This window comes from Mus pahari, chromosome 8 (assembly GCF_900095145.1).
Source record: "Mus pahari chromosome 8, PAHARI_EIJ_v1.1, whole genome shotgun sequence".
Classification (NCBI taxonomy): domain Eukaryota; kingdom Metazoa; phylum Chordata; class Mammalia; order Rodentia; family Muridae; genus Mus; species Mus pahari.
Window position 1 is genome coordinate 109118806 of NC_034597.1, and position 27804 is coordinate 109146609.

The 27804-nt window shown below is 39.8% G+C and overlaps 1 protein-coding gene across 1 annotated transcript in view; it reads left to right on the forward strand.

The window, feature by feature from the left end:
- Tm9sf2 (transmembrane 9 superfamily member 2) overlaps positions 1-26998 on the forward strand; it is a 48651-nt gene extending 21653 nt beyond the window's left edge. The window contains exons 4-17 of the mRNA XM_021202795.2: positions 1359-1486; positions 5160-5289; positions 7678-7802; positions 9259-9370; positions 9671-9750; positions 10885-10993; positions 12768-12900; positions 14327-14446; positions 15903-15960; positions 17763-17922; positions 18677-18828; positions 19930-20041; positions 22667-22838; positions 26045-26998. Of these exons, the coding sequence (XP_021058454.1) occupies positions 1359-1486; positions 5160-5289; positions 7678-7802; positions 9259-9370; positions 9671-9750; positions 10885-10993; positions 12768-12900; positions 14327-14446; positions 15903-15960; positions 17763-17922; positions 18677-18828; positions 19930-20041; positions 22667-22838; positions 26045-26112 (1659 nt within the window). The 3' untranslated portion in view covers positions 26113-26998. The remainder of the gene's footprint in view (positions 1-1358; positions 1487-5159; positions 5290-7677; positions 7803-9258; positions 9371-9670; positions 9751-10884; positions 10994-12767; positions 12901-14326; positions 14447-15902; positions 15961-17762; positions 17923-18676; positions 18829-19929; positions 20042-22666; positions 22839-26044) is intronic.
- Positions 26999-27804: the final 806 nt, after the last annotated feature.

The following is a 27804-nucleotide window of genomic DNA, read 5'->3' on the forward strand; positions in this document are numbered from 1 at the left end:
AGCATAGTAAGACCTTGTTTCAAAAACAAATCAAAACTGACAAGTGGACTATTTAGAAAAACATAATTTTTTGTTTTGTTTTTGGAGACATGATTTCTCTGTGTAGTCTTGCCTATCCTGGAATTTACTGTGTAGATCAGACTAACCTTGAACTCAGAGATCCACCTGCCTCTGCCTCTGCCTCTGCCTCTGCCTCTGCCTCTGCCGAGTCCTGGGATTAAAGGCATGTGCCACCACTGCCCAGCAAAATGTGATTTTTGCATTAAAAATTATTATGGTTTATTTATATAGTTGATATGTCATAGCCTTCTGAAAATATAAAGATATTTATAGGGGGGTAGGTATTTGTTTTGTTTTGTTTTGTACTGGATGTTGAACCAGAGCCTCATTCATGCCCTCATGCTTTGTGGTGTGTTCTGCTCCTCACCCCTCAGCCCAGTGAATCACAGTTTTATTTTTAGTTTTTAGAGATTTATTTATTTAATGTATGTGAGTACACTGTCGATCCCTTCAGACATACCAGAAGAGGTCATTGCATCCCATTGCATTGTGAGCCACCATGTGGTTGCTGGGAATTGAACACCGGCCCTCTGGAAAGAGCAGACAGTGCTCTTAACTGCTGAGCCATCTCTCCAGTCCATGAATCTCATTTTTAAAATTAAGACTTAAATGCTCCCAGAAAATCATCATGAACCTATTATTAAAGTATTATGTGAATGGTGTGTGTGTGTGTGTGTGTGTGTGTGTGTGTGTGTGTGTGTGTGAGAGAGAGAGAGAGAGAGAGAGAGAGAGAGGTGTAAGTAATTCTGGACTCAAAATTGGAGGAACCCCTTTTTAAATTTGGTTACTAATTTTTAATTTTACCTTTTTTATATATAGAATCCTGAGAATTAGCAGCCTTTTAAGCTTGAGTAAAGGGTCATGTTTGCTTTGATTTTAGATATTCAAATGTGGCATTGTGGTCACTGCTGAGTCTCCTAGGGAATATATAGGGGCACTTGATTGGTTCCTGTTCACTTGGACGCTAGCACAGAAATCTTGGGTCCTTGTTACTAGAAGCCAGCAGCTCCAGAAGTGTAGAAGGTACCTATGGGGAAATGTTCTGCCTTTTTCTTCTAGGTCACACATGTAGAAGATGAATAGATTGAAGTTATCAGAACACGGAAAAAAAAACCCACTTAGGATAAGAAAAATTGGAGACTTTATAGAGAAGCGAATTGAAGGTTCAGCTCACTGAGTTAGCTGTGGTGCACTTTAGATGTTTATCACCAGTATTGGTAACTTAAACTGCTATTTTAGGTAGAACCTGTATCTTCTTGCATAATTTTTAATGTACTTTCTGCTTTCTTTTTATACAGTTTACATTTAATAAGAAGGAAACCTGTAAGCTTGTTTGTACGAAAACATACCATACAGAGAAGGCTGAAGACAAACAAAAGTTAGACTTCTTGAAAAAAAGCATGCTACTGAACTATCAGCATCACTGGTAAGACAGGGGTTTTGTGGTTGGGGCTCTGACAGTGAAATGTCTGTATCAGTGTCTACAGAGATTAAATTGTAGGTTACATACAATGTAACAGGCTGTTCATTCCAGAGCAGTGTTAAAGCAGGCGATTTGTCAGGTGCTTCTTGTACTCAGACCTGCTGCTCTGCTTCTCTGGTAGTTAACGTGGGGCACTTTATGGTGTAGGGAGAGCATCTACAACTCAAATCTACTTCATATTTTGTAACCACGGTGCGTCATTAACCAGTTTCTTAGCAATTTATGTTGAGGATTGCTTAGACTCTGGGTCCTGGAGATAATGGAAGCAGAGGTGAGGGTGCTTGGGGCTGTCGTAGTGGCAGAATGTTGATTGGCATATGCAAGGCTCCTGGTTCTATTCACGCACTGCAGGCAGGAGAGAGAAGAGGCATTTTTTTTCTTGGCAGCTTCCATACAGGAAGGTATCTAGAAATCTTTAGCTAATCTTTGCAGTTAGTCTAGGTCCTGTTTTAATGCTGAATAAATTAATAAGAAAATCAATTTAAGGTAGTTTACAAAGTTAGGAAGTATTCACTAGTGAAGTTTACTAAGCAGTTTGTAAAAGCAGTTGCAAACCAATGACTGCTTTAAAAAGTCAACTGGAAAAGTGCTGTTAAATAATAGTTTTTACCATTGAATTGGGAATGTTTTATGATTTTAAGTCTGCATTATGAACAGGAATTTGCAGACTTGTAATTCTAGACTATAGTCTGGGGCCCCAGGCCACTCTGTTTTTGGAAACACTGATTCTCAGTTGTGAGCTTACTGAAACTGAGTTGACTGTATTTTTATTTCAGAAGGTTTATACTACATAGCTTGACTTTAAGCAGAATTGGCAGAAATAAAATGCATCCCTCAGAATTTGAAAGATCTTTAAAAGTACTGAATTCTTATGGAATCTTACTGTGAATTTAGTGCCTTCCTCTGTACCAAGCTGCTTTAGGGAGGATGTGATTACTTTCTAAGTTAGTAAGCTTGTGAAGAACCCTCAAGTGGTACAGAAAAATATTAAATAGCAAATAAGAGTCGTCTAGTGCTGCCAGCCTTTATTCTGCCTACCCCTCCTGTGCAGCACTGTTTGTCATGCATGTTTTCAGATTTCTGCATTTGTGTGAATGTGAAAGGGTAGGCATTGTTAGAAAATGCAAAAGCTGACACATTATTGTGTACTTGACTCTGTGCTTGTTTTGTTTAAGGATACATGGGGCATTTCTCTAGGGCCTTTGTAGATGTGTATTTCATTTGTCTTTATAGTTGTATGAATTTATGATGTGAATGGTGATTTTTCTTTTCCTCAGATCGTTGTAACCAATAAATTCTTCATCCTTATAGAGAAGGGCTAATGGGATAAAGTTTTCTTATTTGAGTTGAGTAATTTTTATTTTTACTTGGGCCATTAAAAGTGGGTTAAAGGGCTGGTGAGATGGCTCAGTGGGTAAGAGCACCCGACTGCTCTTCTGAAGGTCCGGAGTTCAAATCCCAGCAACCACGTGGTGGCTCATAACCATCTGTAGCAAGATCTGATGCCCTCTTCTGGAGTGTCTGAAGACAGCTACAGTGTACTTACATGTAATAAAGAATAAATAAAAAATAAATAATAAATATTACATGTAATAAAAAAAAAAGTGGGTTAGAGATTTTTGGGGCTGACTTTACTCAAAGCTGGAGCAGCTCCATCATTCTAGAGCCTGTTTTTGATCCCCACCTGGTACCTGAACTCAGTTCAGCTGTCGTATGTACTCTGTCCCTCTGCTTTCTACCTAGGACTCTGAATCAGAGTGTACATGTATTACTGGAGACTGGATATAGGGTCTTAGTTGTGCTGAGCAAGCACTGTACTACTGAGTTCTTTATAATGTTTTAAAAATAAAATCATCCTTAATTAGTTGTCTTCATACTCAGTGTTCAGTGACATACAACTTCTAGACTTATGGCAGTTTGTGGTATAGAAAGGGATTCTGAAGATAACTTAGCCAGCACATTTAATCTCAGATCCTACCAGTTCAACAAAGGAGAGTGCTGTATAGTTTTCAAAACTGCAAAATCCTCATTAGTATAAATCTGCTTGTGTTAAAACTACACAGGAGGACTTAATTGCCAAGTTTCATTCAGCTTTGCTACACTTTTGACTACTTCAGTCTAATCAGAAACATTTATAACTGAATTATTGGGAAAGTAGCCTCTTTATAATAAGGTTTTATTGCTGGCAGTGTTTAACACAGAGGTCCTGGAATGTAGAGGAGAAAGTGCCCTCTACACTGGAAGGAGTTCTTTCTGGTAGAAAGTTGGGACCAGTCTTCCCACTGTAATCCTCGGATTCTTCTTTCACACTCTTACCCACTGTGGTGAATTGAAATTAAGGTTGAATTTTTAGAAATTTAATATTGCTTCCTGATTTATGAAAGTAATTTAAAATTGTATTCTTTAAATTTTCTTAGATTTATTTAGGGGGGGTTCTCTATCTGTTTAGTATATCTAATACCTGAAGTAGCTATTAAATCAAGACATTAAATAAATTACAACTAAGTAAAATGTTTCTTTTTAAAACTCTAATTGCCCCCAACTTCCATATTGCAACTAGCACTCTTAATTCTTATATAGCATTTTCTTTCTAGTTGGCTAGCATAAAGACATTTTATGTTGCCTGTGTACACTCAACTGGTTATAATTCATTCTGTCTAAAGCAACTGTTTGATTATTTAGCACCCCACAAAACTCTTCAATTATTTATACAGCATTGTTTTATGTTTCTAATATTTTATAATGTTATAGTCTTTGGGGTGTAATAGTAAACAGCTTAATAGTATAGGTGATTGTAAAACTTGTACACAGAGTGCTATTAAGTAGCACTTAAATATGACAAGACATGTTTTATTAGGTCATTAACATACACCTTGGGTGAATATAGAATCATAATTTTACTTCCTAGGGCACACATTAATTAAAAAATAAAACATGCCCTGGAGTGTAGTCTTATGACTATAATAAGAGCTAGTATATTTTGGCTAATTTTTTATTTTGTATCCTGCAGTGTGTTCTAAGCATAGGGGACCACATGCTCATACTGTAATGTAGTTTCACAGTGCCACAAACTTCATTATTCTTTCACTGTAAACTTTGAAAGATTTGATTCTCTTGCTTTATAGCAATGTTTCTTTTATGAATCACTTGGATTTATGAGTTTTAACAGAAAATACTGTAATATCCACTTTTTCCTCACTCTGTAGTTAAATTCCATCTTGCAGATGCACTCCTTAGCCTTCTGTGAGCTACTGTAGTAGACCTGAAAGCTCCTGAGGAACCAGGTACATGGTTCTGCACCTGTTGAAGCATCTCGGGCTCTGCTGGAGGGAAAATTACCCTCAGGTGCCTGGATGACGCCATTACAGTCCCAGCTGCAGCAGGCGAACTTTTAGATCTCCTTTTCTACGTACATTTGTAGTTTCCAATCCTCTACTAACTATATAACTATATTCTTATTACAGTGCATTATGGGTTCCATGAAAACAGTTTTGAATTTTGGAATGTTAAGGCATTTAGAGATGTTTACATCTTATGAATGATGGCACTGATTTAAGCTGTGCCTCTTAGTTGTGTTCACTCAGATCACTAACTTAGCTTTTACTCACATGCACAGGATTGTGGATAATATGCCTGTTACGTGGTGCTATGAGGTTGAAGACAGTCAGAAGTTCTGTAATCCTGGATTTCCCATTGGCTGTTACATTACAGATAAAGGCCATGCAAAAGATGCCTGTGTTATCAGTGTAAGTGTGTGGTATACTTTGCACTGCTTTTCTGAAGGAGACTTCAGTCTTTAAACAGAACTGTTACAGAAAATGAATGTTAGATGCTCTCAAGTACTTTACTTAGATTAATACTGTGCACATTTAACTCTAGAAATGAAATCGTTCAGATTCAGTTCAAGATTTTGTTCAAGATTTACAGTTTCTTTTTTTTTTTTTTTTGGTTTTTCGAGACAGGGTTTCTCTGTATAGCCCTGGCTGTCCTGGAACTCACTTTGTAGACCAGGCTGGCCTCGAACTCAGAAATCCGCCTGCCTCTGCCTCCCGAGTGCTGGGGGCGTGCACCACCACGCCCAGCTGATTTATAGTTTCTTATGGTAGGTTCTATGTTATGGGCTAAGCCTTTGTTCTAACTCAAAGGCTACACTGAGGGGCTGGGGGGACAGCTCTCCTCTTAAGAGCTTGTGGAGAGGACCTAAGTCAGAGTCCCAGCATTCATGTCAGTTGGCTCACAAGAGCCCAGCACTCCAGTTCCAGGAGACCTGGTGTCCTCTTCTGTCCTGCAAGAGGACTGGTACTGAAGGCACACATATACTTATAACACCAGAGTACATTTATTTTAAGGGCTGAAGCCATGGCTCAGAGGTTAACAGCATATACTGCTTTTCTAAGGAACACAGCTTCAGTTCCCAACTGGTTTACAACCCCTACAGCTCAAGAGAATCCCATGCCAGTTACTTATCCTACACAGACATACACCCATGCAGATAATTAAAAATAAAAATAATTCTTTTAAAGTTTTGAAGACAGGGTCTCAACCATGTAGCCTTAGCTATCCTGGTACTCTGTGTAGACCAGACTGGTCTCAAACTCAAACTGTCTCTGCCTCCGGAGTGCTGGGATTAAGGGCATGCACCACCATGGCCATGCTAAAAATAAGTCTTTTTAAAAGATTTTTTTTTTTTAATTAAAAAAAAAGTTAGATTCAGGGGCTGGAGAGATGGCTCAGCAGTTAAGAGCACTGGCTGCTCTTTGAGAAGTCCTGAGTTCAATTTCCAGCAACCAAATGGTGACTCACAACCCTCTGTAATGGGATCCTGATGCCCTCTTCTGGCATGTGAGTATACATGCAGATAGAGCACTCACGTAAAATAAATAAACAAATCTTTTTTAAAAAAAAATACTTAAAGCATTTTTCTACTTTAGAAAAAAAAAAAAGCTAGAAGCAGGGTAAGTGAGATGTTTCAGGAGGTAAAGGTGCATGATGACCTGGGTTCCGTTCACAGGATCCACGTGGAGAAGGAGATGATTGACTCCCTGAGCTTGTCTTCTGGCCCCATACATGTGCCCACACATACAAAATAAAAATAGTCTGTAAAAAGTTACATCTGTAAACCTTGTTATAGAGAAAACATAAAATTATTAAGGAAAAGTAAGAAAAACTTCTAAGAATAGGAGGAACACTGCAGGAGGAATGTCTGGTGCATAAATCTTAATTAAGAACATGTAGACACTGGAGAGTTAGAAGGGTGTCTCTAAGTTTATAAATTTGTATCCCAGAAATTTCAGAATACACTTTTTATCAAACCTGTTTGTCTTTGAAGCCTTACTTTTATGTATGAAGAAAATGTTAGAAGAGACATTAATGTAGAATTGTTAATTAAGATCAATATACGGGCTGGTGAGATGGCTCAGTGGGTAAGAGCACCCGACTGCTCTTCTGAAGGTCCGGAGTTCAAATCCCAGCAACCACATGGTGGCTCACAACCATCCGTAACAAGATCTGACGCCCTCTTCTGGAGTGTCTGAAGACAGCTACAGTGTACTTACATATAATAAATAAATAAATCTTTAAAAAAAAAAAAAGATTAATATATAATAGTCACTAATTTTGTATTATTATTACTAATATTGGGAGTATAAGGTTTCCATATACTCAGGCAACCTAATTTACTCTCTTACTGGATGTGATCTACTAAGTTAGCATAAATCTCCTTAAATTCATGAACCCTCTTGTGAAAGTTGAACAAAGGCACTTGAGTAGCTTAAGTTGTTACTTGTAAACCTGGACAGTTTTACAAATTTTTAGGAAGGTTTGCTTAAATGTGAGCAGTTTAACATATTTCTAATGTAACTTCTTTTTTTTTTTTTTTAACATTTTAAGTAAAAGCTAGAAAATATTACTTAATCTTTTAAGCAGATATTTATTAATTTTATGAAAAAATTAAAACCTTAGCATTAATTTTGGTTTATGAGAACCTCAACCTTAAAACTTAGCATTGCAATGGGGAACAATTAAAATTCCATCTGAATTTTAAGTGTCTATTTGTTACTATAGCAGTTTGTGAAACACTATGCTTGATTGTGCTGTAGCTGGTGTTGTGTGTTTAACTAAGTTCTGTTCCACAGTCAGAATTCCACGAGAGAGACACTTTCTACATCTTCAATCATGTTGACATCAAGATATATTATCATGTTGTTGAAACTGGGTCCATGGGAGCAAGATTAGTGGCTGCTAAACTTGAACCAAAAAGGTAAATATAGAAGAAGGTTTAAAAAACAAACAGAACCCTATTGCAGCCAGGTATGGTGGCTCATACTTAATAATCCTAGCACTTGGGGAGCCTAAGGCAGGAGGATTGCAGTAAGTGCAAGGCTGGCCTAGGTTACATTGTGAGTTCCAAGCTAGCCTGCCCTAAAGAGTGAGATTATGTACCTCAACACTCTAATAAACAAATATAAGTAAAACTTAGGTCCAAAGGGGAAATGTATTTTGAGATTAAGTAGTTTATTACTGACATTTGCAGATTAATTACAGTGAAAACTCCTGTCAGTGTGTGAAGTTTGTTTGGTTTGTTTTTGATTTATAGGCTGCTCAGAGAAACTGTAGTGGTTACTTTTCTGTAATGGGAAGCAGTCTGATTGATTCTCCTTTGCATTTTACTTTGCTTTCCATTCAGGAATTTTCACGGCCTTTTGGTTTGTTGTAGGCACAAAGTGGTTGGCACAATGTCTCCTTTGTAGTGGAAAGAACATCTTTTCAGCAACAGGTGGCTTTGTTGCTCAGAGGCCCATGTGGCTGTTGGTCCTGTCGTTTTGAAGTCTCCATGCCAGGGAGACTTTTTGCAAGGGAATCTTTTGAGGTTGTCAAGGTGTTTGCTTGAAAATACCTGTTTTGAGCCAGGCCTGGTGGAGCCTGCTGTTTCCAGCTCTCAGGACACAGAGCAGGCAGATCTCTGAGTTTCAGGACAACCATAGCTACACAGAGAACCCCTGTTGTGAGAGGGGGGAGCAGGGAGGCAGATGGACAAGAATGTACCAGTTTTGGTTGTGGGTTATATTTTTTCCATGAATTTTTTGCCGCTGAATTAGCCATGCTAAATTCCACATTATTGGTGGTAGAGAAGTACATGACATACAAAGCTGACAATTAAGTTAAACTCCCTCTGTGGACTTTGCTTGCATAAGATTGACTGGGTGCAGTGGTGTATGCCTGTAGTCCCAGCAGGAGGGTCATTGAGTCCAGACATGAAGTCCAGAATAAGCAGCATGGTGAGACCCTATCTTAGAGGAGGAGCGGGCTTCAGTGTTTTTTTTTTAAATGCAGTGGTTCAGATTTTTTTGCTTATAGTTGAGTATGTAACTAATCACGTTATTTCTGTGACGTAAATGTTTATGTTACGAAGTGTGACATGAGGACCAAGGAGATGGCTCTGCTGTAAATATGTTTTCCAAGTAAACCTCAGTTCAAGCCTCTTATCCCACAGTAGAAGAGGCCTGGCTCCCCAAGGGTCCCACAGTCGCCATACAAGTGCATACACACGCGCACACACAGTCATATTTGAGACAAATTTTGTAATGTGGTTTGAATGATACCATTTTTAATGTTTATCTGCATTGTAAAATATAGAGAAAATTTATGACCTGTATTTTACCTCATTTTCTCAACTGAACTTTTTTATTATCTTGCCAAAATGTATCTTCCCACAGTTTCAAACATACCCATATAGATAAACCAGACTGCTCTGGACCTGCTATGGATATAAGTAACAAGGCTTCTGGGGAGATCAAAATTGCCTATACTTACTCTATTAGTTTTGAGGTGAGTTTTTTTTTAATCTTCAGTATAATTCAGACATTGATTTTAAACATGTAGCACTTAATCTAATTAAAAACACTGTTGGGAAACTTTATAAGCCCCAGTACAGGGGAACATCAGGGACAAGAAGGGGGAGTGGGTGGGTAGGGGAGCGGGCGGGGGGTATAAGGGACTTTGGGGATAGCATTTAAAATGTTAAAATTAGAGGTGTTGACTGAATAGGAGTGACCTATTGAAGAGAATTTTCAGGTTCTTAATGTACTTTGTCAGAAGATGCTCAGAGTTTCTTTTTTCCCTCTCCAGGAAGAGAAAAACATCAGATGGGCGTCTAGATGGGACTATATTCTGGAGTCTATGCCTCACACCCATATTCAGTGGTTTAGGTAAGAGTGTAGTTTATGTGTGCCTTTGGCTTTCCGCTTGCTCTGCCCTTGTCCCTGTGAGCATTTCCTCTCCCTCTAGCCCTGTTCAGTAGCCCAGACCAGAGTTCAGATCCTGATTAAGCCAGTGGTTCTCAATCTTCCTAATGCAGTGTCCCTTTAATAGAATTCTTCATGTTGTGGTGACCGCCCCCCCCCCCAGCTTTAAAATTATATTTATTGCTACTCCATAACTACAGTTTTGCTATGGTTATGAATTGTAATATAAATGTTTTTAGAGATGAGGGCTTATCAAAGGAGTCATGACCACAGGTTGAGAATCCATGCTTTAAGACATGAAGTGTTTGTCTGGGCAGGCCATCTATTTCTAAGTTTGTTTCTTAAGCTAGAAATACTTTGATCATGGGAGGGAATGGTGAAAGACTTAAGAGACCATGGGATAGACCGTCTGAGGATATTCCTGGCTGGTGTTCCTGTCAGAGTGTTCAGGAAGCTGCCATTGTTTTCTCCAGAGCTCATTCACTGTGCTGTCTCTCTCCTTTTTCTACTTTGCTGACTACTTTTTTGACATTCACTAATTGACTGCATAAATTTGCCCAGCATTAAGTGTCTTTAAGGTCCAAGCCAGCCCTTTGTTGCCTTGCCGTCTGTATTGGAGTGGCTTGGAAACAGTAGTTAACCGAGTAATGTTGGTCACACAAAAATCATTCTGATTCTTGCTGGGCGTGGTGGCGCATGCCTTTAGTCCAGCACTCGGGAGGCAGAGGCTGGTGGATTTCTGAGTTCGAGGACAGGCTGGTCTACAAAGTGAGTTCCAGGACAGCCAGGGCTATACAGAGAAACCCTGTCTTGAAAAAAACAAAAACAGAAAAACAAAAATCATTCTGATTCTAGACTAGACAACTGTAGAGGCTATGGATATGTAGTTTAGCGGAAAGGGGCTTGCCTGGGGTGACCCTCAAATCAATCTGCACTGTCACATGTGCACATGCATAATAATAATGACTCTGAGCACAGTGACTAGTGTTCATGAGTGCCGGGGTTAAAGGCATGACCCCAATTGAGCTGTTGGGACAGGTTTTTGATGCTGCTCTGTGACTAAGCTGCAATTCTATCATGATGTGCTTGTTCCCACAGCATAATGAATTCCTTGGTTATTGTCCTCTTCTTATCTGGAATGGTAGCTATGATTATGTTACGCACGCTACATAAAGATATTGCCAGATATAACCAGATGGACTCTACGGTGAGTGGAAACATCTCATTTAGTCTTTATGCACCACAGAGATCTCAGATGTGAGACCTTTTCTAAGACAGAGAAATAGAAAATCCATAGACAAATAAAATGAAGTCTGTACTTAATTGAACTGAGAGACATATTTGTCATGAACAAAACCATTTGGCCACAAATCGATCTATAGTGAAGCAGTTTTTGTAGAGATTAACTTAGTAAATGGAAACAGTTCAGAGAGAGATAGATGTAGGAGGAGTTGGCAAGGAAACACTTGCTGTGTGTAAGAAGTCTAAACTGAGAGCTTAAAGGATATAAACATGGACAAGACACATTATTACATGAATGGTTATTAAAATAAAGCAGATACTCATCTGGAAAGAAAAGTTAACTGGGCAAAGGACATAAGAGAAATACGAGTCCATATCAAAACATGAGGTAGCTCATCTAGTAGACTGCTGGCTGAGTATGCGTGTGTGGCAGACCGAGTTAGGTGTCAGAACCCAACTGATGTCATTCCTAATAAGGAGAGTACACATTACAGTTGTTTGTTCACTTGGCTTTATCCCTGCGTGGGGTGATTAAGAGAGCCTGCACACGTCAGATGACCAGTGGAAATGCAGAGCAGTACTCCCTGTGAAAGGCACTTGGACAGTTTAAGTACTAGGCCTCCTTCCATGTTATAAATATCTAGGCACAGTGGATTTTATTGTTTGTTTTTTTTCAAACAGTAGTTATTTTATATTTGCTTAGAAATTGTATAATTATAAGCAGTTAATAGGTAGCTGATTTTTTTAAATTATGAAATATACACATAGTAAAATACTAAACATTTATTAACAACAATAAGCCAACTCTGAATATAGAGTGAAAAGAAGCTTCAAAATTGTATTAGAATAAAGAAGCAAAGTTGAAAGGTGTAGGTGCACATGTACATGCCCATGCAGAAGGTGTTGCAGATCTCCCCAAGATGGAAGGGAGTAGATAGGTACACTCGGGGTATTCAGGAACCAGGGCAGAAGCAGGCCTACTTAATATAACCATACAAGGACCAAGTAAAATGTTATGAATTGATAAGGAGATGGAGGGAAATGTGGGTCCTGTGGCTATGTTATAATGTTGAAGCATGACAGAAGGATGACTCGAGTTTTTGTCTACTTGGGGGCGGGGTGGGGTGGGGGAGACTCCGGAAGCTAAGGGTTCACATAGTTCTGTTCATTAGTCTATTAAAAACAACCATGTAAGCTGGGCATGGTGGCGCACACCTTTAATCCCAGCACTCGGGAGGGAGAGGCAGGCGGATTTCTGAGTTCGAGGCCAGCCTGGTCTACTAAGTGAGTTCCAGGACAGCCAGGGCTATACAGAGAAACCCTGTCTCAGAAAAAACCAAACCAAACAAACAAACAAAAACAACCATATAGAGATAGTACTTTAGTAGTAATTTAGTATACACGTATATGACAGGTGCAGTTTGGGCTGGCAGTACAAACAAGCTTACTACCACAGTTCAGAGGAATGCTGCTGTCTGTGTAAAGTCTCTCCATGCTCTCTTTTGTCTTGACAGTGCTGAGGATCTTATGGAGGGAGGGCCTTGTGTGTGGTGGGCAGTTTTCTGATGACTGTAGACTTCAGTACATAACATTCCTTTAGAAACAATTGTAGAAAGCTAAGACTCCATGCTTACATTAACATAAGTTTGAGAAAACATATAGCAGCATACTCAATGGTAAACAGAAACGTTACCCTGTGACATGTTGAACTGAGGTGTTTTTGTTCTTGGTTTTTGTAGGAAGACGCCCAGGAAGAATTTGGCTGGAAACTCGTTCATGGGGATATATTCCGTCCTCCAAGAAAGGGGATGCTGCTGTCCGTCTTCCTAGGATCTGGAACACAGATTTTAATTATGACTTTTGTAACTCTTTGTAAGTTTTTAAAATGAAGATTAAGAAGAAAATACTTTTTCTAATAGTATTTGGAAAGGAGTTTTCCTCTCCAAAAGTAGCTTTACTTAAAACCCTTTTGACTCTCAAATTCTGTGTGCTTTGGCTTTTGAGAGTCTAGGATGCAAGTTAGATTCCCCAGAGGCTGACTGGGTATCTCCCTCCATGCAGCACCCAGTAGACTAAGCCTTTGTAGTGCTGGAACTGGGCTACAGAGATGCAGGGCCTTGTAGACCCATCTAGAGCCAGTGCCACCCCGTTTGGCTTTCCTCCTGAGGAAAGAGCAGTCAACTAACATGTTATCAGTAACATCCAGGGTAGAAAAGATAAGGAACTAAAGGTGAGACTGGAAGTTTCTGTAGTGTTTTCTCATGTAGAAGATTTAGGAAGTAAGACTTCTTTTTCTAGCAGTGTTCCATAACTGCAGGGTCTCTTTGAACCACCTGAGGATCTTGTGAAATTTTATTGCAGAAAGTTTTATCAATGAAATAGATCTTTAAAGGGACAGGTCGCTCTGAGACTCCATTGACTCCAGTTTCTTTTCCTGTTCTTTTCTGTAAGAGAAACTGTTTATGAATAAACTTTCTGCATTATGTATTTTTAAACCATGGTTTTCCCTGTTGGGTCCAGCTACTAGTGAAAAGTAGCAAGTGTTACTGAAAGAATCCACAGAAGATCTTTTCAAGTTTTTCTAGGGAACATATGCTCTTGTTTGGATAAAGGTCAAATATGTAATAGAGTATGTAGTCTTTTGTTGTTTAGCTTTACTTTTTTGAGACAAAGAGACTGTATCCTGAGCTAGCTTGGAATCCTAGTGTGTAGACCAGGCTGCCCTCAAACTCATAGTGGTTTCCCTGTTCCTGCCCCCTAGTGCTAGGATACAGTGCGAGCCACTGTGAACAGTGCTGGAGTTACTGTCTGTTAGTAAGATTATTGTATAATTTTATAACAGGAATAACTTATTTCTAAATGCCTGGCACCTGAGTAAGTTTGAAAGCCACAGTTCATACCTTTAGACTTTACACTCAGGTTGCTAGGCTTGTTTTGAAGACCAGGTAGTACTTGCTGTTGTTATTTTAATGTAAAGGAGATAGGACTAGGGGCTATAAGACTATTAGACCAAAGCAGGAAGGTGGGCCTGGAGAATAAGCCCCTGAATAAGCCAGAGGCTTAGCCAGCATGATGCTACCAGAAAGCCAGATGGACTCAGCCCAGAATTAGCACTGGAGTTCCACTCTAGCATTTTATTAGGAACTACCTACATATAGAATCTTCTGGCCTCCCTCTAGAAATGCCCAATAAAGTTTACTTTGTGTAGGATCATGTTCATGCAATGTGAAGTATTCTGTCATTTCACAGAAAGGAAGCCAAGTGGTAACATGTACAACTCTGCATGCTTACTCCTTAGTTTTTGCATGTCTGGGATTCTTGTCCCCTGCCAATCGAGGAGCCCTGATGACGTGTGCTGTGGTCTTGTGGGTGCTACTGGGCACACCTGCTGGCTGTGTTGCTGCCAGATTCTACAAGTGTAAGTAAAAGCCGTAGTGAGTGGAATTGAGTCTGTCACCATTGTGGTTCTGAACCTGGGTGGATGAAGGGCACAAATAGGCACTCCATGGATAGCTGTCGCTGAGGTTTCTAGAGAAGCCTGAAGAGTGGTTTCTTTGTTACATGGGTGACTGTTGTAGATTTATCTCAAAGCTGTGACAGTGCATTTGCATAAATGGTTGTGATGCCGCTTACTTGCTGTCCTCTTCCCCTTTTTCTTTTAAAGCTTTAGATTTTTGGGTTAGGCAAAGCATCATATCAGTTTAACATTCATAAACTAAACAAAGATGTCACTGTTTGGGGATCCCTGAAGGAAGTAATGTGCCATGTCATTCGTTGATATGTTGTCTACTTTTTTTTTTTTTTTTTTAAGATTTGTTTATTTGTTTTATGTATGTGAGTATACTGTTGTTCTCTTCAGACACACCAGAAGAGGGCATCAGATCCTATTACAGGTGGTTTTGAGCCACCATGTGGTTGCTGGGAATTGAACTCAGGACCCCTGGAAGACTAGTCAGTGCTCTTAAACACTGGGCCATCTCTCTAGCCCTATGTCTTCCACTCTTAATACTCTTCAGAAGTAAAGCAGAGTTAGAGAGTACAGAGTGAGAGCCACAGGTGTAGCTGGTGGCTAGGACTTAGTGTGATAAGGCCAGAGAATAGCAGTTGGCCTTGCTTAGGAATGCTGAAGGCCTGTTTTTAGTTCCCTGTGGTCTATTGATAGGAACAATATTTGAAGTGAAACACTGGAAAGTTGCCCAGGTAACCTTAAGATAGGGGTTGGGAGACCTCAGACTGAAGTAGGAATATTAGCTAGACTTGATCACCTCAGGCCCTGTTTATGGGGGTGGTTGGGGTTCAGGGTTCCGTCCCAAGTTCTTTCTTACTCTTCTTGTTGTACTCTTTCCTGAAGGACATGGGATCATTGTGGCCATATGTATTTTAATACATGAGATACAGCTGGTCTGCCTGTCATGCCAGCCTTATTTTACATGAGATACAGTTGGTCTGCCTGTCCTGCCAGCCTTATTTTACATGAGATACAGTTAGTCTGCCTGTCCTGCCAGCCTTATTTTACATGAGATACAGCTGGTCTGCCTGTCCTGCCAGCCTTATTTTACATGAGATACAGTTAGTCTGCCTGTCCTGCCAGCCTTATTTTCAGCCACAGAGGCTTCCGTTTGGTTCCTGAAGTGACTCTACTCATTTATACTTCACTCATATTACTCCCTCCTAGACCTCCTCCTACTAATGTCTCCCCACCCTTCACAAGTCCCTGCCCATGCACCATAAGCCATTTAGTAATGGGCATCATCAAGTATGTGCAAAAGTCACTTCTTTGTGAGCTGCTCATTCTGCTTGACAAACATCTGGATTGTGATACTTGGTTTTCTTTAAAAAAAAATCTGTGCTTACACCTGTTTTTTCTTCTTTAGCCTTTGGGGGTGAGAAGTGGAAAACAAATGTTTTATTGACATCATTTCTTTGTCCTGGGTAAGTGAATTTCTTAGTAATTCTTAATGATCATCTCTTATTCCCCCAACCTTTTCAGTCCCTTACATCTCTAAGTCAAGTACCTAAGAAAAGTTTTTGAAAAGGGTTATTCCCATGAATCTTAGCAAACATGTGCTAAAGACACCGTGTACCTTATATGGGAAAGCATATAACTTTTAGTAGTATCTGAGGGAGAAGAGCTAGCACCTCCCTTGGCAAACATTGTTGTGACTCAGTCTGCCACAGTTGTTCTGACATGTTGCCATACAAGTTACATTAATGCTTTTGACCTGATGGCAAGTTCCTCCCTGAGAGATGCCCAGGCAGGCCAGGTGTATTGCCAATATTTTGGTATCTTCCATTATGTATAGTGACATACCCCAAAACGTAACAAACACCACAAATCAAAGCAACCTTGCCTTTCTTGAGGAGTGCTTCAGATCTCATCTAGTATCTTCCATAATCTCAGAATTTCTCTTGGACAGGAATTGGCCACTGTACAGACAGTAACAATGAAGAGCACACAGTGAGGTTCTGACAGACAGGGTTGTTCACTGGCAGGCTAAAAACAGAAGCCTGCTAATAATCTTCATAGACCTGCATTGGAAGCAAATGCTCCCTTAGGAAGTGACCTGCTCACCAAGACTGTCCTGTCAGGCTCCGTGAGGACCTTGCCATCAGTCATCCCGAGTTTCTGACATCTCCTGTTGTCCCAGCTGATGTGTTCTGTGCAGATGATTCTTTAGCCTAGGAATGTGCTTAGCTCTCCTAGCTTGTAAAAAGTGCTTCCTTCCCATGAGTGTCTTCCCTGCAAGTGAATATTTTTTTCATCCCCAGCGAAAGTGTCTTGAGAAACTAGTCTACACTCCTATTCTCATTTGCTATGCACACATTTGGAGAGTAAACTGTCATCAATACTGTTTCTCACTGGTTTGCTGAAATTTACAGTGACATTCCCATGTTTGGATCTGGAAACCACTGTCAGGGTTGTTGGTGTCTTCCTTTGTGGTCATCGTACCCCATCCTGCACGGGTCCTGCTCTAAGCCATTTCTAATAGCCCTCCTCAGATTCATAAAGAGTGTGGCTTGCTGCAACCGCTCAAAGCTTTTTTTTCTATACTGGGGATCAAGCCTATATCCATATATATGCTAAGTTTTGCATGTGGGGATGTAGGTTTGAACCCCAGAATAGAAAAACAGTGTAAAGTATGTATTTTATGAATAACAGCCTTGTTCTAAAAAATATATTGGGAAGCTTTGATCAGTAGCGGGGTGGCAGTATCACAGGAAGTGCTGTTCATCCGAGGCATGGGTTGCTAATTGAGAAATGTACTCAGAGCCTTGGTGGAAGTTTAACTGCACACATTTAGATGTTTAAATTCATAAAAGCACAAGGGGAGGACCATGCTTAGCAGGAATTAGTGACTAGAGTACAGAAATAACACACAAAACATGCAACCCAAATGTACAGTGAGCAGGGGGCCTTGCCAGCAAGTGCAGAAGTGATGCCAGAGCCAGCAAGTGCCAGATGCTCGCTGCAGTTGTCCATAGGCATGCACGTTACAACAGATCTAACTGTGAGGAAAGTGTACAGAAAGGCAGCGCTCATCAGCTGCTGGTTGAAGTTTAAATTGGACAAAGCAGCCAAAAAAGCAATTTTGTAGTTTGTAGTAAGGTTTTAAATTATGTGTAACCTGTGAAATTCTACCTCCTTTTTTTATTCTCTACCTAAGTCACTAATGCTGTAACACAAATCATAGGACACTCTCCCTGCTTCAATTGTGTTTGACCATGTCTTTCAGGATTGTGTTTGCTGACTTCTTTATCATGAATCTAATCCTCTGGGGAGAAGGCTCTTCAGCAGCCATTCCTTTTGGCACCCTGGTTGCCATCTTGGCCCTCTGGTTCTGCATATCTGTGCCTTTGACGTTTATTGGTGCATACTTTGGCTTTAAGAAGAATGTAAGTTCATAGGCGCTAACTTATTTCAGTGGGGTTTAGCTGAGTAAGTTAATACATTCTGCCTTAAAAGATGCTATTAAAATGTCATAAGGTATAAACTTACCTTTAAGATTGGGGCTTCAGAACCAGTTCATGAAGTAATAGTGTTAGGAATGTTGGGTTTTTAAAGACTGGTTCTCTGTATCCTGATCTTTTTTTCACTTCTACCTTCAGAATTCTGAGGACGGGCATGCACCACCACACCTGAAATATGTTTCTTTGGTTTTATTTTTTGTTTGTAGTATTTTCTCATTATGTTCTTAAACCAGTGAATTGAGGGGTGGTTGATAGGGAAGGTATTCTTGCCCATTTCCCAGTGTAAAATTTTTTTTTTTTTAAATTGCAGGACCAAGTAATACTTTCAATAAATAGTATATAATTAAAAGGAAAACCCTGAAAATCCAGAGTTTGCCTTGTTAATGCCACACTATATTCTATTTCTTGCTTTGTGTAAAGCTGTTAGTCAGTAGATGACTACTAGAGAAAGCTTTGGCCTGTTCCAGAAGGCTGACCAAGTATTGTACCTATCAATGTCTGAGTCATTGCTTCCAATTACATATTTCAATTTGATGACTTAAGTGAACTTTCAGTGTCCAATCCAGTTATTGTTAATATAGAAACTAAGAAAAAAGAAAAAAAAAACTGCAGAATATTTTAACAGCTATTTAATTATAGAGCTTTTTTTTTTTTCCTCTCTCCCCTCTTTTGGCTGCAGGCCATTGAACACCCAGTTCGAACCAATCAGATTCCTCGTCAGATTCCTGAGCAGTCATTCTACACAAAGCCTTTGCCTGGTATCATCATGGGTGGGATTTTGCCTTTCGGCTGCATCTTTATACAGCTTTTCTTCATTCTGAATAGCATTTGGTAAGCCAAGGACAAAGTCCTCTTATCCTTATTACCACTGTGTGTAGAGCTGCTGTTGAGTTTTACAGATGTAATAACAAAGCATCAGGTTATCTCTTTGGGGAAAAGTAGGGTAGTGATAATAGCTAGCACTCATTGAAGGCTTTGTTTCTTCCTGTTGTTAATTCTTTTATAACTTTCAGGATTCTTTCCTCATCTTCCAGAGGATAAAATGAGCATTTGGAGGTTGAGTGATTTTTTTTTTTTTTTTTTTTTTATCAGCCCAAGTCTTTCCCAGCCCATGTTCTTAAGTAATTGTACTGCTGCAGAGAGAAGCAGCTGATAGCTCATTGGAGGAGGTTAGAAGTTGGAAAGAACGCTGGTTTCCATGACCTGGAAGGTTTATACAATCACCCAGCGCCTGTGTTCACTGTTTCTCATTCCTGTGTGAAAGTCTTTTTTGAAGTAGAGCTTCTCTATGTAGCCCTGACTGGCCTGGAACTTGCTCTGTAAACCAGGCTAGGCTTGAACTCACAGACATCCTCTGCCTCTGCCTTCCAAGTGACGAGTAAGAGTCCGTGCCACCACACCGTGAAGGATTGTTGTAGTTTGAGCCGCTGTTGTATTGTGGTTAAGTCGGGGTAGTGTATTATAATTACCTTCAATCATATGGACATGTACTACAGTTGTGCCAAGATCTCAGGTAGCATGAACTTGGAATAATTATGAGCTTTGTAAACATTTAGAATATCTTTCTTCCCCAGTTACTTTAGTAGTTTTCCGAATTCTAAAACCTATACACTAATTTGGTTTCTTTCCTACTTTAACTGGCTTTCCATTGTGTTTTTGTCAAACACTTCTGACTCACTAGCAGGTAAACGGGGTTGCTACATTTTCCTGAATGGTAGTTTCAGGGTCTACTTCAACAGGAGGCTAAAACGTGACCGGATCGCTGCCTTAGCCTTCCTTGTCTCAGCCCCCTTCATCATCAAAAAAACTACCTTGTTTGATTTGTTGAGACTAAAGAAAGAAAACCCTTCCTAGTTGACAGCAGAATGAACAATATGTCATTTATCGTGTCAAAATATTTATATCACTGTGTCCTGACATGTTTGATTACAGGTCACACCAGATGTATTACATGTTTGGCTTCCTGTTTCTGGTGTTCATCATTTTGGTTATTACCTGTTCGGAAGCAACTATACTTCTTTGCTATTTTCACCTATGTGCAGAGGTATGTGTTAGCAGTGTTCAATGTTAATTTATAGGTAGTATTATAACTTTGGTATATTTTAGCTTAAATATTGTTGAGATAAATTTTCTACATGAATGCTTATTATCAAAGAAATTGACTTTTATTCGCAATCAAAAGACTGTTTTAAAATTATTTTATTTGTTTACATTCCAGTCATTGCTCCCTCCCCACCCCACCCCCAGTTCCTCATCCTATTCCAAAAGAAGACTTCTTTAGGATTGAATCAAGGTCATATTCTTTTGGGGGGGGGGGTCATATTCTTGTTCATTGTATTTATTTAAAGATTATCAGTGAAAATTTTAGAATGATAATTTCTCCAAAATAGTATATTGTACTGAATTTTCACTGCTTTTTATGACTGATTTGAAATTAATATTCTTATAGGTATTTCTAGGTTATAAAAAGTTGATAAAAATAGATAGTTGGGGACTGGAAAGATGGCCCAGTGGGATGTTATGTCCTCTTCTGGCCTCCTTAGGCACCTGCACACAGGTGGTAAAGATTCAGACAGGTAGGCACACACACACACACTAAATATCTCTAAAAAAGATAAGCAAAGTTCATTGAAAAGTTTCAATGAGTTATGGTTTATGGCAACACCACAATGATGACACCGCTGTACCAGAGATCGTGTGTCCAGCCTTTTGACAGTGCAGCTCGATGTCGTGTACAAAGCTCAAGAACCATCGTTTCAGTTACTCGTATTGTCTCCCCTCTTGAGTCTACCATTTTATAAAGGGCTGCAGGTGTGACTCTCCTTGGCCCTGTGCAGCTCACAGCCACAGCTTTGACATGCCTGTCGGATCATCATGTCTATTCTTTCTTCTCTACAAATCTGTGAGACTGAGATGGTTTTCTGCTTTGTTTTGGGGGGTTTTGTTTTTGCTGCTGTTGTTTCTATTGCTTTTGATTCTTTGCTTCAAGTCCTGAGGGCTGCATTTTATGTTTCCACCAGCAATGTACACTTTTTTGTTCTCTAAATCTTCATCAGTTCTTATTTCTCTGTCTCCTTGGCTCCTTGCTGAGGCTGTATAGTGATCATGTAGTGCTATCTCATTTTGATATGTGTGTTCAGTGACTGATGGTGTTGAGCATCTTAAATAGGGAACACTTGGTCTTTGGTAACTGTTCAGTCCTGCCTATTTTTAAATTGGACTGGTTGTCTGGTATATGTTCTGGACACGAGGCCTTTTTTCTGATAGTGTCTTCCATACAGTACTACTTTTCACTTTCCTGATTTCCTTCCCAGAGAAGCCGTGAGTTTTCCAGGTTAGCTCACCTGATGTTTGCAGATACCATGTTCATGCCTTCTGTCACTCCCCAACCTAATCCTTGGACAAGGCTAGCCTGTGAACTCTGAGGACTAGAACTCAGCCTGTGCTTGTGGGGCCAGCACTGTGCCAGCTGAGCCCCTGGACCTTTTTACACTGTTGTTTACACTGTTGAGTGTCTGCATTGGTCCAGGTTCTTGTGGAGAGTTCTAGCTAGCATCTTAATTGTTACATTTTCTGCCTTACAGACAAAAATATGCCTTCTCTGTCTGTGTAGGTTTCTGTCATTTGTCTCGATGTTTACACTTTTTGGCATGTAAATGTTTCAGATCATTGGCAAAACAGTACCTTAGGTATTTTTGTGTCCCTTTTGAGTTTGTCCTTGGTTGGTATATAGAAACACATCTGGGCTAGAATGTCACTCTGACATAGAGTGTGCACCTAGTATGTAGAAGCTCTGGCTGGATCCAGTTGTCAACACCACACACACATGTGCATTCTTGCTCTTGCCTGGTTTTGTGTGTAAGTGTTAATTCTCTAAAACATGGATGGGCTCATCAATTAGCTACAGTAGGGTTTTACTTATGTATGGTTTTTTTTCCTGATCTTGTTTTGCTTATTTTGTTTATGGTGGCTTTGCTTTTTGCTTTTTGGCATAATCTCACCTGTAACCCAGTCTAGCCTGGTACACCACGTAGTTAAGCTGGCCTTAGCCTCCTACGTGTTGGGATTATAGATGTACTCAGCTGCTTGCTTTTTAAAGTATGGGATTTTTTTTTTCTCATATTCCCAAATTGTAGCAGAGATTGGGAAGTTTCCTCTTTGTTTTTTTAAAAAAGATGTTCTGCTGTGCTAAAAACCACTTTATGTAAAAGGCAAGAATAGCTGTGTCTTAACCACCTACCTTGTTGAAATTATATGAGTCATAACTGGAATTAAATCTCAATCAGGCCTTGATAGAAAATTGCTGTCGTGTAGAACTGACTGAACTTTAATAAAATGAATAGTAATTTTGAATCATCTAAGGGTTTTATACATTGCCTTTCCTTGAGAATCATAACCTTTCAAGTATAGTCTGATCTTTTATTAATTATAAATTATTGAATATTTTCTCACAGATGTTTAGCCAGATTTTAGGTAGCTATGCAACAAATAGAAGTGTTCCTCTTGGCACCTTTAATGAAGTGGGAAATGCAGCATTCAGTTGGCCAGCACCTAGAACTGTGCAGAAATTAATTTGGGGCTTCTGAGTGACGACTTTGTGCCCTGTGACCACTCAGCCCCGTGCTGCCTGGCGTCAGGAAGTCACTCTTACCATGTCCTTCCCCACTAGGATTACCATTGGCAGTGGCGTTCCTTCCTCACCAGTGGCTTCACAGCTGTCTACTTCCTGATATACGCCATACACTACTTCTTCTCCAAACTGCAGATCACGGGGACAGCAAGTACAATCCTGTACTTCGGTTATACTATGATAATGGTTTTGATCTTCTTCCTTTTTACAGGTAAGATGTAAATGATTCCCAGTAAGTTTTCCATAAATCTGTTTCTCCTTTATGAATGTTTCTGCTACTCGCTGCCCCTTTATGGAATCATCAGCCCAGCTCAGCATTATGTGTTATGTCCATGTGTAGTTGTGGCTTAGGAAAGTGAAAATGCAAAAACAGAATCAAAGTCACACATTATCAGGACGGCTTTGCTGTGTGTCTTGGTGCCCTGTGACAGCTTTAGATCCCAGCCCCAAGGCTGCTGCATGACCTGTAGAGCAGCAGTACTCTCCGTGTACCAGGATGCTTTGCTCTGTAGAAGGGATCTGGTTAAGGGCACGGGGTACACTCCAAAAGCAACATTTTTGTTTGTTTGTTTGTTTTTCTCCAAATAAGCTGAGCCTATGTGTGCTTGAGAATTCCAAACCGACCCTTTTTTATTTAAAGCCAATCTGTTTACACAGCAGAAATAACTCCCTGTAATATAAGAAAAGGTCCCTTTCAGAATAGGCGCTGTGTTCCGTAGGCGACAGGACAGTGATGAATGCTTCTGTTGTCACCATTTGGTCTGTGACATGAAGCCTGACCTCTCTCAAGCCTTTTCCTGATCCAAAAGGTGATCTTGAGCCCTTCCACCAGTACACAGCCCACACATAACCAGTCCTCAACACATTCCAGTGTAAGGATGCATATATCACATTAATCTCCCAGATTTGTCCCCAATACTGTGTATAGATTTAGAAAATCTTGAGGACTTTTTTTGTGTATTACATTTAAAATAATGATGAAAACCAGACATGAAGCAGAAGCTATTCACAGGGCACATGGGTCCTTTTGCGTGTGGGTCTGTGCTCTACATGTTGGGCATTCCCCAGAGTTTTTTCCTAAGCATTTCTTAAGGAAAATAGTTTATTTGTTAAACAGGTTTACAATGGTTTACAGTGTTTACAGTATGCTGGGAGTTTTACAGTGTATATACATGCTCCTGCAGAGCAGAGTCTGTGTTGATGCTTACTAAGCACAAGTGTGGTTTAAGCTTTTCCACTGGAGGACATTTCCATGCCCCCTGGTTTACAGCTTTAAAACAGGTATACAAATTAAATACTTGCTGATTAATAATAAAGAACATTATTTTAAAATAATTGTTTGGTGTATAATTTAACCATTTATTAAAGATTAAACAACTTTGCAGAGACCAGAGAGATTGCTCTGTGGTGAAAAGCATGTACTGCTCTTCAGAAGACCTGAGTTTAGATCCTGGAACCCATGTTAGGTGACTCACAAACAACTGCAATTGTAGCTCTGACTTCCCCTGTGTCATAGGGCATCTATATATGCCCATGCACAAACATATGATTTTTAAAATAATAAAAATGGAATCTTTAAGCAAAATTTGATTAGTGACTAGATGTGCTTGTTTGTCTAACATGCCATAATCCTAAGATCCACTTACGTGATATATGATGAGAAATAATGGTTAGAAAAGAGTAAAGGTCTTTGTTTTCCACAGTGAAATAACTGTTACATACATTAAAGGCGCTGTAGTTCATGACTGTGCTGTAATCTGGAATCTGAGCTGGGTGTCTGAGGCAGTGTTAACTGATGGTCTGTGGCATGTGTGATAATGTGAGCATGCTCTGTGTTCAAGGCTGCGGTGAGTGTGGTACAGCACAGATGAGTGCTGCTGGAACAGCTCAGATTCATCATGTGTTGATCCTGAAGTAATTGTTGTTCATTACGCATTACTGTTGCCACATTTTTCATACTGCCATTTCAATTGCACAATTCCACGTAGCAGTGGTTCTCAACTTTCCGAATGCTGTGACCCCTAAATACAGTCCTTCATGTTTTATGGTGATCCTCAACCATAAAAGTATTTCATAGCTACTTCATAACTAATTTTGCTCCATTGTGAATCATAATATAAATATCTGACATGTAGGATATCTCATGTGACCCAAAGGAGTCACAGTTCACAGGTTTAGAACCACTGCTGTATAGTCACAGAAAGAGCTTTTGTTGTGGCTGGAGAGGTCCCTCAGGGTGGAAACCCTTGGGCTCAAACCTGACAACCTGTCTGATCTCAGAATCAGTGAGGAAGGAGAAAACTCACTCTGCTCTCACGTTAACCCCACACACATGGTCACTCTGCTCTCCAAGTTAAACCCACACACACAATCACAATAGACAGAGTAGATTGGATTTTGGCCACACTTCCAACAAGACTCATTGAGCTTTGCAAGGCTGATGAAGGTAGCTTAAATGAAGGCACATGTTTTTCATGTAGCAGACCAATGGCGACATCTCTTTAATGTGGTTGGTCAGGAAATGGATTTGTAGTGGGGTGGTGGTACAGGCCTATAATCCTATCTACTTAAGAGTTCAAGACCCATCTGGATAACTTAGCAAGACTGTTAGGAAAAAAGGCTGTGTGTGCATGCGTGGATAGCTGAGAGTGGGGCTGAGTGGTAGATACATGCTTGCTTATTTGAAAGGGCTGTGTTCAAGCCCACTTCAGCCACAAAAGACTTAGACGTGTGGGTAACTTTCACCATACATGTTATGGCCGAGTGCTGGGTGTCTTTGTTCTTACTCTACTTACATCACTTGCATATATTGCAGAAACCTCTGGGTTCTCTTACTACACATTGAATACTACTAATTTCTAGCAACTACAGTTTGAAATATTCATCTAATTATCCTGTCAGTCTGTCTGGCAAAAAATGGTAGCAGTTGCATTTTGTGATTGGAAAAAAAAATTCTTAAATGGGAACCACGGTGTGACATGCTTTTCATTTTTTAACTGAGTGATGCATGTAAGCGAAAAGAGCCAAGCAGTGGTGGCAAGCGTGCGCACGCCCTTAATCCTGGCACCTGGGGGAGGGAGGGGGCTGATCTATAGAGTGAGTTCCCCAGGACAGCCAGGGCTGCACAGAGAAATCCTGTCTCCAAAAAAAGGGGGAGGGAGGTAGGGGGGGTAGTATGGAAAATTTGGATAATCTTATAAGAAATTCTAAGTGTTTTTGTAAGGTATTTAAGTGGTTTTCTATTCTTCAAAACAGCTCACAGAGCTGTATTACATTCCTGTCCCACAAGAGTTTAAAAGAACTTTTAAAAGTTCTTTTTAAAAGAACTGGTTATTTTACATGTGTTTTTTGTTTGTTTGTTTTGTTTTTTAATGTAAAGTAATGAACTTTGTGTGTGTGTGTGTTTTTTTTTTATAGGAACAATTGGCTTCTTTGCATGCTTTTGGTTTGTCACCAAAATATACAGTGTGGTGAAAGTTGACTGAAGAAGCCCAGTGTGTCCAGTTAAAACAGAAATAAACTAAATCTTCATCCACAAAGACCTGTTTTGTGACTACCTTGAGTTTTCTCAGACGTATTGGCCTAGTAATCCTTCAGAAACAACATACTTCCAAGTCCACCTCTCCCATGCACCTGTACCTACAAGATGTATTTCAACACTAAAGCGTTTGTATTGTGATTGGATTAAGTATATATTCAGTTGTTCTCAGCGGAGAGCAGATTTAAATATTATGTGCATTTGTAAATACGATAGCTATAAACTTTTCAATACTTCTAATGGCAGATTATAGGAGGCCATAATACTGATGAAAGACTGGACAGTTGATTGTAAATAGGATTTTCTAGACTCGGTAGGTGGAAAGAATTATTTTTCTTTGAAGGAAATAACTTTTTATCATGGTGATTTCGAAGGATGATTCCTATGACATGTTCACGGGGGGATGTGGCTTTTAAAAATCTTACATTGGTTATAATTGTTCATATCTTCTTACTTTTCTGTGTTGACTTCATTATTCCCATGGTGTATTGGCCTTTTAAACTATGTGCCTCTGAGTCTTTGAATTTATAAATTTGTTATCTTAATAAATATTGTAAAAATGTCTTCATTGTATCATTCCCTGCATATTGAAGAAAACTCTGTGAATACAAATGTGTTGGTCACTATACTATTTTATCAGATAATATTGAATACTGTGGATACACACTTCCTGTTTCCACTTAAGTGAAACTTTTGGGCTTTGTCAAGTCTGAATTTTCACTCTGAAGGAATGATAAAAATTGTAGTCATGCCTGTCTGATCAGGTAAATGACACATTTAGAACTTAAATACAGGCCTTATATTGTTACTATTAAAACTTACATTGTAGACTTCCTTTCCAAAGTATAGTAACTTTCTAAGTCAGCAGGATATAGGAGCATACCTTTGTAATACCTCTAATTTGGAAGTTTTGAGGCGTAAGGATGAGGTTTGTCCCTCTTGGCTACACAGTGAATTGGAGGCCCCCTGGATTACAGACTCACCCTGTCCTTGCACACAGAATGGGTCAGGCTCTCCGATCTGCACATTAGCGTTTGTTACCTCATGACTGCAGTGGGTTTCACAGTAATTCTTGTCCTAGACTAGGAGCTCACTAATGACTTTCTTACATCTGTCAAGTTTGAACCAGTTCATGTGGAAAGCTGACAGGTGACAGTGGTTTCAGACAGATCTTCATCAAAACACCTTTTATTGAGGGCTTCACTTTCACCTGCTTACGAAAAAAGATCGGACACTTGCTTTAAACTGAGCTAAGATTACCTCACGTTACCAGGCTTTAATGAAGAGATTTTTCCACAACAGTTGGCCCAGGGCACATTTGACTCCCAGCCTGGGAAGGTGAGGCACAAAACACTGGAGACAGGCTGGTCAGGGTTACTAATGTACAAGATGTATATTGAAATCCTGTCTCACAACCAAGCAGCCTGTTGGTTTTGAGGCTCAGTGAAGCTTTAGTGTATTTAGAAGTTCTCAGTACTGCCCTCTTTGCACTGTAACTGGTACCTTTGAATAGGCCGATTGACCAAACCTGTTTTGATCTGCAAGCTCTCCTTTCAGAAGCCAGGTTGATGTTATTGGTGCAGAGTTTGCTTCAGTTTTGCTACAGCGAACAATCAGGATTCAACAGTTGACTAGCTGT